The sequence below is a fragment of the Saccharomyces cerevisiae genome, chromosome X (genome assembly GCF_000146045.2).
Source record: "Saccharomyces cerevisiae S288C chromosome X, complete sequence".
NCBI lineage: Eukaryota > Fungi > Ascomycota > Saccharomycetes > Saccharomycetales > Saccharomycetaceae > Saccharomyces > Saccharomyces cerevisiae.
The window spans coordinates 405,161-417,492 of record NC_001142.9 but is presented as its reverse complement, the minus strand read 5'-3'; the positions used below and the strand labels follow the sequence as shown (position 1 = coordinate 417,492).

At 36.4% G+C, this 12,332-nt stretch overlaps 5 protein-coding genes and 2 non-coding genes across 7 annotated transcripts, besides 4 other annotated features; 4 read left to right on the top strand and 3 right to left on the bottom strand.

Annotated features, from left to right (window-relative positions):
• Nucleotides 1-52: 52 nt before the first annotated feature.
• Nucleotides 53-298: an origin of replication (ARS1014; Autonomously Replicating Sequence).
• Nucleotides 299-466: 168 nt separating this feature from the next.
• Nucleotides 467-594: a long terminal repeat (Ty1 LTR).
• A 248-nt stretch (nucleotides 595-842) lies between these two features.
• Nucleotides 843-987: a long terminal repeat (Ty1 LTR).
• A 64-nt stretch (nucleotides 988-1,051) lies between these two features.
• Nucleotides 1,052-1,227: a long terminal repeat (Ty4 LTR).
• A 229-nt stretch (nucleotides 1,228-1,456) lies between these two features.
• YNCJ0019C lies at nucleotides 1,457-1,562 on the top strand. The gene is made up of 2 exons: nucleotides 1,457-1,492; nucleotides 1,527-1,562. It is a non-coding gene; the product is annotated as a tRNA-Trp (tRNA).
• An 892-nt stretch (nucleotides 1,563-2,454) lies between these two features.
• Nucleotides 2,455-2,527, bottom strand: YNCJ0018W. Its single transcript has one exon. It is a non-coding gene; the product is annotated as a tRNA-Lys (tRNA).
• A 195-nt stretch (nucleotides 2,528-2,722) lies between these two features.
• Nucleotides 2,723-3,208, top strand: RPC17 (DNA-directed RNA polymerase III subunit RPC17; the record flags this gene model as incomplete). The annotated part of the gene is made up of 1 exon (NM_001181445.2): nucleotides 2,723-3,208. The coding sequence occupies one exon, from the start codon at nucleotides 2,723-2,725 to the stop codon at nucleotides 3,206-3,208; it is 486 nt and encodes a 161-aa protein (NP_012523.2).
• Nucleotides 3,209-4,093: 885 nt separating this feature from the next.
• On the top strand, nucleotides 4,094-6,259 carry VTC4 (Vtc4p; the record flags this gene model as incomplete). The annotated part of the gene is made up of 1 exon (NM_001181446.1): nucleotides 4,094-6,259. One exon carries the CDS (start codon nucleotides 4,094-4,096, stop codon nucleotides 6,257-6,259), a length of 2,166 nt encoding a protein of 721 aa, NP_012522.2.
• A 193-nt stretch (nucleotides 6,260-6,452) lies between these two features.
• Nucleotides 6,453-8,000, top strand: MAD3 (Mad3p; the record flags this gene model as incomplete). Its single annotated transcript, NM_001181447.3, has 1 exon — nucleotides 6,453-8,000. One exon carries the CDS (start codon nucleotides 6,453-6,455, stop codon nucleotides 7,998-8,000), a length of 1,548 nt encoding a protein of 515 aa, NP_012521.3.
• A 330-nt stretch (nucleotides 8,001-8,330) lies between these two features.
• CCT3 (chaperonin-containing T-complex subunit CCT3) lies at nucleotides 8,331-9,935 on the bottom strand (the record flags this gene model as incomplete). The annotated part of the gene is made up of 1 exon (NM_001181448.1): nucleotides 8,331-9,935. One exon carries the CDS (start codon nucleotides 9,933-9,935, stop codon nucleotides 8,331-8,333), a length of 1,605 nt encoding a protein of 534 aa, NP_012520.1.
• A 284-nt stretch (nucleotides 9,936-10,219) lies between these two features.
• On the bottom strand, nucleotides 10,220-11,905 carry TPH3 (Tph3p; the record flags this gene model as incomplete). The annotated part of the gene is made up of 1 exon (NM_001181450.1): nucleotides 10,220-11,905. The coding sequence occupies one exon, from the start codon at nucleotides 11,903-11,905 to the stop codon at nucleotides 10,220-10,222; it is 1,686 nt and encodes a 561-aa protein (NP_012518.2).
• Nucleotides 11,906-12,332: the final 427 nt, after the last annotated feature.

Here is a 12,332-nt window from a genome sequence, read left to right as displayed (position 1 = left end):
ACCTTAGCTTAAACATTATTAAGGAACACTACAAAGAATTTTGCAGATTTTTAAAAGTTGTCAGTTGCTACGATATTGTATGAATAAGTTGGCGATATTTTTTATATTTAGTTTACTTTCCAGTCAATTCTTTCCGCCCTTTGCATCTATAAATTTAAATAGAAGGATAAAAAAGTGGTTATGAATAGGTAAATAATACTAGAGTAGGACGATAGAAGTCTGTATGAGTTACGGAAGCTTGTAAAAAACCTCAGAGATGCTCACAAATTGTGGTATTCTATACAATGACTGCCATCTTTTGATATTTATCGAAAATGTTACCGTCCCACGTCTAGATGAAAACAGTGATAATTTACTACCATGAAAGCAATACGCACATAAAGGATATTAATTTTAGGGTCTCTTGATGCACTATCATGAAATTTGTAACATGCTGACCTCCTAGTATCCCGTGAATATGTATATTTCAGAAATAGCCGAATATTAAGAAAATTGTTCGTATTCCATTGTTGTTAAGGGCTACAATATTAGGGATACAGAACATACTACGAGTTCTCCTCGAGAACATAGAAATCCTTATATTAGTATTAGTAAAGGATTTTATTATTTATTGGTAACTACTAAGTGTATTTATTAAAGATAATATTCAAAAGTAATTGTATTGTTGCGTTTATGAACAGAGTGAGACAAGTATAAGTATGTTATTATAATATCATACATACCATTGAATAAATTATTTTAATGAAATGGTTATGTTTATATACTCACAAGGGAATCGGTATTTCTTACATAATAGTATTACTCTGTCTTCGTTCCTTTTATACATTGTCATTCAACACCCTATCCTATTACATTATCGACCTTGAATTTCGGCTTTTATTAAGTCTGATGACTATTTCTCATCATTCATGTCATCTTCTTACAGATATGATAATATACAAGTAATATGAATGCTAGATGATAGGTAATAGTTGATTTTTATTTGAAATAGAATCTTCAATGATCGCAGTGGATCTTTTAAAAACTTGGCGAGATAGTGGTAGGGTTCAAGAATAAAAGCAGATCTTCTTATACTATACAAAAGAGGTGTAAAACATGCGCCGATTAGTCATATCAAACATGACAAATATAACAATACTGAGACTATTTACTATAGTTTCTATGTAATGACCCATATCCTTACATATACAAACGTCAAGTTAATTGTTCAAGTAACAGATATTTAACTTTACATTATCACATAGTCTATATCGTTCTCCATCCTGACACATCAATGACGTTTGCGTCTAATTGCTTCACAATTACAAATTCATCAGTAATAAAGAATAGTATGTCACTATTCTAACAGATAATATGCCAGTAATATGACTACTGGTCAATATTAAGCATAACTGTAAGACTGGATTTTGTAATGTCACCTATTAGAAAATGTTAGCCTAAATTTTCAACAAAAGTTGAAGCGGTGGCTCAATGGTAGAGCTTTCGACTCCAATTAAATCTTGGAAATTCCACGGAATAAGATTGCAATCGAAGGGTTGCAGGTTCAATTCCTGTCCGTTTCAATTTATTTTTTTATTTTTTTTGCACCATATCGTTCATGGTGATTCTCTCTTTCCTAGCCGCCAATAACGTCGTAACAATACCGTCCTCTTCCCTTTCTCTTGTTGCAGATTAGGTCTGAAACGAGATAAAAGTCTTACAGAGAAGTCGGCAATGCATACTTACTAAGAGCATGCATTCTAAAGTATGCTTCGTGCGTTTTAGGATAGATAAAGTATCATTTAATTCCGCTATTTGTGAATCGTTAAATGTCACAGGCAAATCGACATGTTAATGATCTTACGACAGAGTAGTTTATGCCGAGGGTTACTTATATTTCAACTTGTACATCTCTTAGTCTTGAATATCCGGCACAATTTTCATTATTTTGCTAGTGCGTGGATCCTTTGGCGCTGACACTAACCGGTAAATTGTACTTTCGTTCATCTTTCCTTGTCATAAACTCTTCGTCAGTAATTTCTTTAGCAATAGAAGCTAAAACAAGCTTATTAGCAAACAGTTCGTGTACACAACTATGAGCAATCCATTACATTAAAAGGGTTTACTGTATAATGTTATATATGTAGCATGAATTATAAAATGGTCCTCCCAATCATTTTGATAGGTTATTCTGCGGAATGATCAAGCTTTTCTAGATTCCTTCAGATAATATCATATGTTAAGGAGAAGAACAATTTTGCTTAATCAAACTTCTGGTCACATGAGTTGAACAGAATGTAACCTTTTATTGATAGTCTGCAGTCTGGTTCTCCACGAACTACATATACTATTTCTATTTACAAAATAGTGTGATATTTCACCTTCTATGAGATGAAATACAAAAGAAAGCTTCGCTGCAAGGTTGAAAGATAATTAGCACTTATTCCTTGAATAAGTGGGCAAGAAAAAAATATTAGCCCTGTAGGGGGCTCGAACCCCTAACCTTATGATTAAGAGTCATACGCGCTACCGATTGCGCCAACAAGGCTAATTCGTTGAAAAATCCTTCAATTCCTGAAAATTATACCAAGTAAAAAAAGGAAAATTGCCTGAAAAATTATTTTTTTCAATGCCATCGATCTATGAAAGTTAAGCAAATAACAGCCACAGTAGAAGAGAAGTTGAGTGAATCCAACACCCACCACTGAAAAAATCGACACTTAAACAAAAAACTTTAAACGTTATGAAAGTTCTTGAGGAAAGGAATGCATTTTTAAGTGACTATGAAGTCTTGAAGTTCCTAACAGATCTAGAAAAAAAACATCTTTGGGACCAAAAAAGTTTGGCTGCGCTGAAGAAAAGTCGCTCGAAAGGTAAGCAGAATAGGCCCTACAATCATCCTGAATTGCAAGGTATTACTCGCAATGTGGTTAACTATCTCAGTATAAACAAAAACTTTATCAACCAGGAAGATGAAGGCGAGGAACGAGAAAGCAGTGGTGCAAAAGATGCTGAAAAATCGGGTATAAGCAAAATGAGCGATGAAAGCTTTGCTGAGTTGATGACTAAACTGAATTCTTTTAAATTATTCAAGGCTGAAAAACTGCAGATTGTCAATCAACTTCCTGCCAATATGGTCCACCTTTACTCCATAGTGGAGGAGTGTGATGCAAGATTTGACGAAAAAACAATTGAGGAAATGCTAGAGATCATCTCTGGCTACGCATGAGTGTACAGTGCTTTGAATTGATTTGGACTGGCACTTCCGAAAAACAGAAATTACTTTGTTGTGTAACAATATAACATGTTCAATGAGTATGCATGTATTATTGAACTTAAGCATATAGAAATATTTACAAGAATATACTTTATTTTTTAGAGTTTATTGCGCACACTTTGGGTTAGTCTCGATTTTTTTTATTTCCATTGGAGGAAGGTTATTATTTGGAAATTTAGTGCTGCGTTATAAACGTCTGTAAAGCCAGTACCACAAGCAACTTCGGTGAGATTTAACTTTTGTTTATTCTGTATTTTTGTCGAGGCTTAAAAGGGTATACTAGTTGAGGGCGTTACAGTAATCCCTTCATGGCAAGAATAAAGTAATAGTTATATAATAATTGTCATACGCATTGTTATACCAGTTGACGAGTAAAAAAAGACGCACCGTGACTTCAAGAGCTGTCGCAAACAAGTTCGACAATATTTAACTTATAAACATATTAAAGCTTTCAAAAATATAGTCTTTCGAAGAGCTTTTTCATACTAAGAGAAGCGTTGCTAATATTCCGAATTAATCACGCAATTGCCTCTCTGCTTTCCACGTAACCCATCATAGGAAATTGTATTAATATGTTACTTACTGGAATTGCACAGGAAAACACCGACAAAAAATTGGTTTGTCTGCGTTTTGACGGAGAGCTACTGACTTGTAGGTTCACTTTTTCACACACCGCACTATGCATATATGTTGCATTTTTATTATTCATCCGCACGTGGCTGCACACGTGAATGAAAAAGAAGCAATACTATCTTTATATATTGAGGCAATCAGAAAGAAGTTACAGGCTAACAATCAAATCGGCCAATAAAAGAGCATAACAAGGCAGGAACAGCTATGAAGTTTGGTGAGCACTTGAGCAAGTCTCTTATTAGACAGTACAGCTACTATTATATTAGTTATGATGATCTGAAGACTGAGCTAGAAGATAACTTATCTAAGAATAACGGTCAGTGGACGCAAGAATTGGAAACAGATTTTTTAGAATCTTTGGAGATCGAGTTAGACAAGGTTTACACATTTTGCAAAGTTAAGCATAGTGAAGTTTTTAGACGTGTAAAAGAGGTTCAAGAACAAGTGCAACATACTGTTCGTTTGTTAGACTCCAATAATCCTCCTACTCAGCTAGATTTTGAGATTCTAGAAGAAGAACTAAGTGATATCATTGCCGATGTTCATGATCTAGCAAAGTTTTCGAGACTAAACTACACTGGTTTCCAAAAGATTATCAAGAAACACGATAAGAAGACAGGTTTTATCTTGAAACCAGTTTTCCAAGTTAGATTAGACTCTAAACCATTTTTCAAGGAAAACTATGACGAACTAGTCGTTAAAATTTCCCAACTATATGATATTGCCAGAACTTCAGGTCGCCCAATCAAGGGAGACTCATCTGCTGGTGGGAAGCAACAAAATTTCGTTAGACAGACAACAAAGTATTGGGTTCACCCTGATAACATTACAGAATTGAAGCTGATCATCTTGAAGCATTTACCAGTGTTAGTCTTCAACACTAATAAGGAATTCGAAAGAGAAGATTCCGCTATTACTTCGATCTATTTTGATAATGAAAATCTAGACCTTTATTATGGCAGATTAAGAAAAGATGAAGGTGCAGAAGCCCACAGATTGAGATGGTATGGGGGTATGTCTACAGACACGATCTTTGTAGAAAGAAAGACCCATAGAGAGGATTGGACTGGTGAGAAATCTGTCAAGGCAAGATTTGCGCTAAAGGAACGTCATGTTAATGACTTCTTAAAGGGTAAATATACTGTTGATCAAGTATTTGCCAAGATGCGTAAAGAAGGCAAGAAGCCAATGAACGAAATTGAAAACTTGGAGGCGTTAGCATCCGAAATTCAATACGTCATGTTAAAGAAAAAGTTGAGACCTGTAGTGAGATCATTCTACAATAGAACTGCTTTTCAATTACCTGGTGATGCAAGAGTTCGTATCTCCCTTGATACAGAGTTAACTATGGTGAGAGAAGACAACTTTGATGGTGTGGATAGAACTCATAAGAATTGGAGGAGAACTGATATTGGTGTCGATTGGCCATTCAAGCAGCTAGATGACAAGGATATTTGCCGTTTCCCATATGCAGTCCTGGAAGTTAAATTGCAAACTCAACTAGGTCAAGAACCTCCAGAGTGGGTACGTGAATTAGTCGGGTCTCACTTAGTTGAGCCAGTCCCAAAATTCTCCAAGTTTATTCATGGTGTGGCTACCTTACTAAATGATAAAGTGGATTCAATCCCATTTTGGTTACCTCAAATGGATGTTGATATCAGGAAACCTCCACTACCAACAAATATTGAAATAACAAGACCCGGTAGATCCGATAACGAAGATAACGACTTCGATGAGGATGATGAGGATGACGCTGCTTTGGTTGCTGCCATGACAAACGCACCCGGTAATTCTCTTGATATAGAAGAATCTGTTGGTTACGGGGCTACTTCGGCCCCCACCTCCAACACTAATCATGTTGTTGAGAGTGCTAATGCTGCTTATTATCAAAGAAAGATCAGGAATGCCGAAAATCCTATCTCCAAGAAATACTATGAAATCGTGGCATTTTTTGACCACTATTTTAACGGTGATCAAATATCTAAAATCCCAAAAGGTACTACTTTTGATACTCAAATTCGTGCCCCACCGGGAAAGACGATATGTGTGCCAGTTCGTGTGGAACCAAAAGTTTACTTTGCCACTGAAAGAACCTACCTGTCTTGGTTGTCCATCTCGATATTGTTGGGCGGTGTCTCCACTACTTTATTAACATATGGTTCACCAACAGCCATGATTGGCTCCATTGGGTTCTTTATTACTTCCTTGGCTGTGTTGATACGTACTGTTATGGTTTATGCCAAGAGAGTGGTAAACATTAGACTAAAGAGAGCAGTAGATTATGAGGATAAGATCGGGCCCGGCATGGTTTCTGTGTTTCTAATTCTCTCTATTTTATTTTCCTTTTTCTGCAACCTAGTTGCTAAATGAATACACAGCGTGTTTTTTTTACTGTATAATTAAGTAATAATCATATTAGATATAATAATTTCTTTAGCGCCATTTTTTTATATATGAGAACTACCCTCTTGCCTGAAATGCACACCTTCACCAGGCGCACACTGGTTCAAAAATAGTAAACAAAATCATGCGAAAATACAATAAAAGACGTTAACTTGATAGAATGAAAGCGTACGCAAAGAAACGTATCTCTTACATGCCATCGTCACCATCACAAAATGTTATTAACTTTGAAGAAATCGAAACTCAAAAAGAAAACATTCTTCCCCTGAAGGAAGGCAGATCAGCAGCGGCACTCTCGAAAGCGATACATCAACCACTGGTGGAAATAAACCAAGTTAAATCAAGCTTCGAACAAAGACTGATAGATGAGCTCCCTGCATTAAGCGACCCAATTACTTTGTATCTTGAATACATAAAGTGGCTGAACAACGCCTATCCACAAGGCGGTAATTCCAAACAATCTGGAATGCTCACCCTTTTGGAGCGATGTTTATCTCACTTAAAGGATTTGGAGAGATATCGCAATGATGTTAGGTTTCTTAAAATATGGTTTTGGTACATAGAACTTTTTACCAGAAATTCATTCATGGAAAGCAGAGACATTTTCATGTATATGTTAAGAAATGGAATTGGTTCCGAGTTAGCGTCATTTTATGAAGAATTTACGAATCTATTAATTCAGAAAGAAAAATTTCAATATGCCGTGAAAATTCTACAGCTAGGAATCAAAAATAAGGCTAGGCCTAATAAGGTTTTAGAAGACCGGTTAAACCATCTCCTGAGAGAACTGGGGGAGAACAATATTCAGCTAGGAAATGAAATATCGATGGACTCATTAGAGTCTACAGTACTTGGGAAAACCAGATCTGAATTTGTCAATAGACTAGAGCTTGCAAATCAAAATGGCACATCAAGTGACGTCAATTTAACAAAAAACAACGTATTTGTAGATGGAGAAGAGTCTGATGTAGAACTATTCGAAACTCCGAATAGAGGTGTTTATAGAGATGGCTGGGAAAATTTTGACTTAAAGGCAGAAAGGAACAAAGAAAACAACCTTCGAATATCATTGCTAGAAGCAAATACCAATTTGGGTGAGCTTAAACAACATGAGATGTTATCGCAAAAAAAGAGACCATATGATGAAAAACTACCGATCTTTAGAGATTCTATAGGTAGAAGTGACCCTGTTTATCAAATGATTAATACAAAGGACCAGAAACCAGAAAAAATTGACTGTAATTTTAAACTGATTTATTGTGAAGATGAGGAATCTAAAGGTGGTAGACTAGAATTTTCGCTAGAAGAAGTCTTGGCAATTTCTAGAAACGTTTATAAAAGGGTTAGGACAAATAGGAAACATCCAAGAGAAGCAAATTTAGGGCAAGAAGAAAGCGCAAATCAAAAAGAAGCTGAAGCACAATCGAAAAGACCAAAAATAAGTAGAAAAGCCTTAGTCTCCAAGTCGTTGACCCCCTCAAACCAGGGAAGAATGTTTTCTGGCGAAGAGTACATAAACTGCCCTATGACGCCAAAGGGACGAAGCACTGAGACGTCTGATATCATCTCAGCTGTCAAGCCGCGGCAGTTAACCCCAATTTTAGAAATGAGAGAATCAAATTCTTTTTCTCAAAGCAAAAATTCTGAGATCATTTCAGATGATGACAAGTCGAGTTCGTCTTTCATATCGTACCCACCACAGCGTTGAAATAAAACTAATCCCATGAATGAGTAAGTATACTGGCCAATCGTAAACACATCGACGGCCGACTTTTTTATTTAAAGCACAGATGATATAATGATTATTTAACGAATGATACTTCTATATTAAATCCTATGAGGAGTAATATAAATATAAAAAGGCCAATTTTAAAATGAACGTTTGTCCGATTAACGCTTATGACATACTGTAGGGATGACAAAATTATAGTGAGGACTTTAATTCTATATAAATACATTACAATAGTATAAAAAAACAAAAAAATGTGAAGAAACACCAAATATTAAACGGCAGTAATGAAGTTTAACCTCGAGGCTATTATTCTTGTTTTCTTACACCACTAACAATATCATCAACCCTTAATAGTAAACATGCACTTTCAATAGCGGTTTTGACACTTTGCTGCTTGATGACTTCAGGTTCCCAAATACCGTAACTAACCATATCTACAATTTTCCCCTTGTCACCATCAATACCTGTTGTAAAATTTCCCTGTGCGTGTTTGGCTCTTAGTTGGGATAGGAGTCTAATAGGATCACCACCTGCATTTTGTATCAAAGTACGTGGAATACACTCCATAGCATCAGCTACAGCTTGGTATGGCCATTGCTGGATCCCTTCTAATTGCTTTGCCTTTTCTGCTAATTTGACAGAAACTGCCATCTCGGTGGCACCACCACCTGGGGACAAGGAAGGACTCAACATCACATTACGAGCAACAGCCATAGCATCTTGTAGGTTACGATCTATTTCGTTTAATATATCTTTGGAACCACCACGTAACATTATGGTACAAGCTTTTGGTTCCTTGCAGTTATCCAAAAATGAGAAATATTCGTCCCCAATCATTTCTACTTTGAATAATCCACAGTTTGTACCGACATCACTTTCCTTCAAGTCCTCTACACGATTGACAATGGTTGCACCAGTTACACGAGCAATTCTATTATTGTCTGATTTCTTCACTCTTCTTAAAACACTACATCCACCCTTTAGTAAATAATGCTGTGCTAGATCTGAAACACCTTTTTCAGTGATGACTAGTGTTGGCCTAACGGCTAAAATTTGTTCACACATTAGCTGAACTTGTTCTTCCTCGATTTGTAAAATCCTATTCCAATCTTCCTCCTTTTCAATTTCTATGTTGGTTTGAGATTCACCCTTCTTATATTCTAGTGGACAATCCAAAAGAACAACACGTGGATTCTCTATGTGACGGGACATCTTTGGATGAACAACATCCTTGTTCAATAAGACACCCTTTAAGACGCGAGAATCTAGAACATCCCCCCCAGGAATCTTCTCCACACGGACATATCTTTTGATATCGATTTCAAAATTAGGTTCACCTTCCACAGTTTGTCCCAGGTCTTTACGGACAGTCTTAACAGCGTCTAGAGCTAATTCACACATTTTCTCTGACCAATGTATGACATATTTAGTACCGATAGAGGCTTGAATCAATTTTTTCATAGCGGCATCATTTTCCACATCGACAGGTTTACTTACTTGTTTGATAACTTCTAGTGCATCAGTCAGTGCTTTCTTCAAGGCTTGGATAATAATAACAGGGTGAATATTTTTTTCAATCAAATAAGGTGCACACTGAGCTAAAATCTCACCAGCTAGAATAATAACTGTTGTAGTCCCGTCACCAACCTCTTCGTCTTGAGTACGGGATAACTCCAACATTGATTTAGCTGCTGGATGTGCAACATCAATTTCCCTTAAAATAGCGTGGCCATCGTTAGTCAACACAAGACCGCCCATAGGATCCAATAACATCTTTAACATAGCTTTTGGACCTAAGCAAGTTCGAATGACATCGGCAACTGCCTTTGCAGCAGTGATATTGGAGATTTGGGCCTGACGACCGGTAGTTCTCTCTTGAGAAGCATTCATAAATACCACTGGAGCTTGCATTGTGGCTTATATCACTATTGTACTTGATGATTTTCAACGTATGATCACTCGATATTATCGATGCTTTTTTGATATAATGCTCTCTACTCACTTTATTGAGTGGCGATTTGCTATTTTTTTTTCTTCGCACCATGCGTCACGTTAAACGAAAAAGTTTAGTATTAGGATGGAAGTATATAATATCACATAAGATTATATCAGGGTATATTTGGCTATACAGAAACTGTACCACAAATATATACACTGTATGTAAGTTTTTGAGATGTGGCTATATATGCGAAGAACTATGCAATGGGCGAAGTACTTGCGACGATAGGACGTTCGCACATAGAACTTTTGTATTCATGGGCGTTTACTTGCAATTGATTCATCATATTAGTCGTTTCAGAACTAACATTGCTTTTATCACTCAATGAAAATTCCTTCACAGAATTATCCTTGTCACTCATGCAATTAAGTTTAGAGTGATCCCTCGTAGTATTATACATGCCCATTACATCACTAAAGGTCCTGAAGTTGAGTTCTGTGTTTCTCTTGGAGACTTTTGTCATTCTTTCTTGCAGGTAGCTAGAAAATCTTGACATAGTTAAAGCCATAGTATCGTCAGTATCTTTTTCTTTCAAAGGATTAAATTCCTGGGTCATCAAATGGGCAATCTCCTCTTCAGCAAAATAATCCACTGAGGGCAATTTAGGTAATCCAAACATTAACGAATTTATATCGGTTCTTTCTGTCTTGAATTGAACTGGACGCCCATAAAGTCTTGCACAATCCATCAAAGGAATAATGAACCTGATCATTGCTTCCAGGTGATGTACGCCATGATGGGGCAATGGCCTAATCAAAAGCCCATTTGTACGTGTAGTGAAGTTAGTTATAGGCTTTTTTGTTGATCTAGAAGTTAACGAACTTACATGGGAGCTATTTCTTCTGTGCCCTTTAGGTGAAAAGAAAGTTCTACTTTTTGGTGTAGTGTTAGGACTTTCATTATTCAATGCTGTCGAGCTGCTGTCACCACTGCCGTTGTTTGCACTACTATAGATGGATCCACTATCCACCACATCATTAAAGTCCGTATCACTGCAAAAGCGTACATTACCAACGAGCTTTATCATTTGCAACCCTTGAAAAAAGTCGTTCATATTTTTAGAAGGTTCTGCCGCATTGATGTTATAAAAGAAAATATCTTGAACGTACTCATTGTCAGGAATAAAAAAAACGCAGTTCTTGCTAGATGTGGATTTGTCATCTCTATAAAACCGTATTTGATACTTTCCTTTAGCATCATTGTCACTACTACTTTTAGAATTATTGGTTTTAGACACTTTATCAATATGACACCACACTTTCACCCAACCTTGACCATCAAGATAAACTTCACACCAATCCTTAAAATTGAACGGCGAGTTCAAAATGATATGCATATCAGACATTCTCAGCCCATAAGAGGAAATCACTGTGCCTGTCAAGGCCTTATATATAGAAATGAACTCAAAAATAGAAATCATACACAACCTTTTGAACTTCTCCAGTAAACCAAAATCGTTACATGTGATAGATAGTTGGCCATTATTGAATTGCAGGAACTCTCCAACGCTTGAAATTTCACATTGGTTTATGTTGGAAGGGGAATCTATGATGGCCACGTCTGCGACTTGTACAGAGGAATTTGTGATAATTATATGAGAGCCGAGCAAAGAAATTGACTCTGCTTCAAAAACATGTCCAGAAGAATCCTTAACATTCCATACAGCCTCAGCGTCGGAAGATTGGAAGTAAATCTTATTTGCGTGTGCTTGCAGAAGCTTAAATATAGGTTTAGTGATGCTGAAAAGCTCTGGTGGTAATTCGAGGAAGGACCGTGAACTTACTGGGTGGCTACTTAAATTGATGCTGGTAGCACTGCGGGAGAATTTGGGGAGCGAACTCTTGATATTAACAGGTTTTTTCAGCGAGTCCAAAATGCCCATTTTAATTTTTTTTGTCTCTTGCAATAGAGTCGTGTTGTGAAAAAAATCTAAAGGCGTTGAAGTTACGTTCTGAGATACTTTTAAAAGACCTGATGATGATAAATATGCCAAGAATATAGGAACTTAGTTAAGCCTTCTTGCTATGTTATTTGAAACTAAAAAAGATGTACGTCAATAATAAGTAAACGAAGAAAATGGAAACGAGAGCAAAAAAAAACTTGTGATAGAAATGAATGAAAAGGGCTGAGTATTGAAACAAAACCAAGTCCTTTATGCTATGTCTTAAAATTTCCCTTTTTTACCTTTTTTTTTTGCAGATATTTCTGATTTTCATTCAGCTTTTTAAGTAGGGAAAATTTCCCGCAAAACTGCACGAAAAAAGATATTCCGATTTCCAAACGACTGCAGTCTTAAATAGCACGAGGAA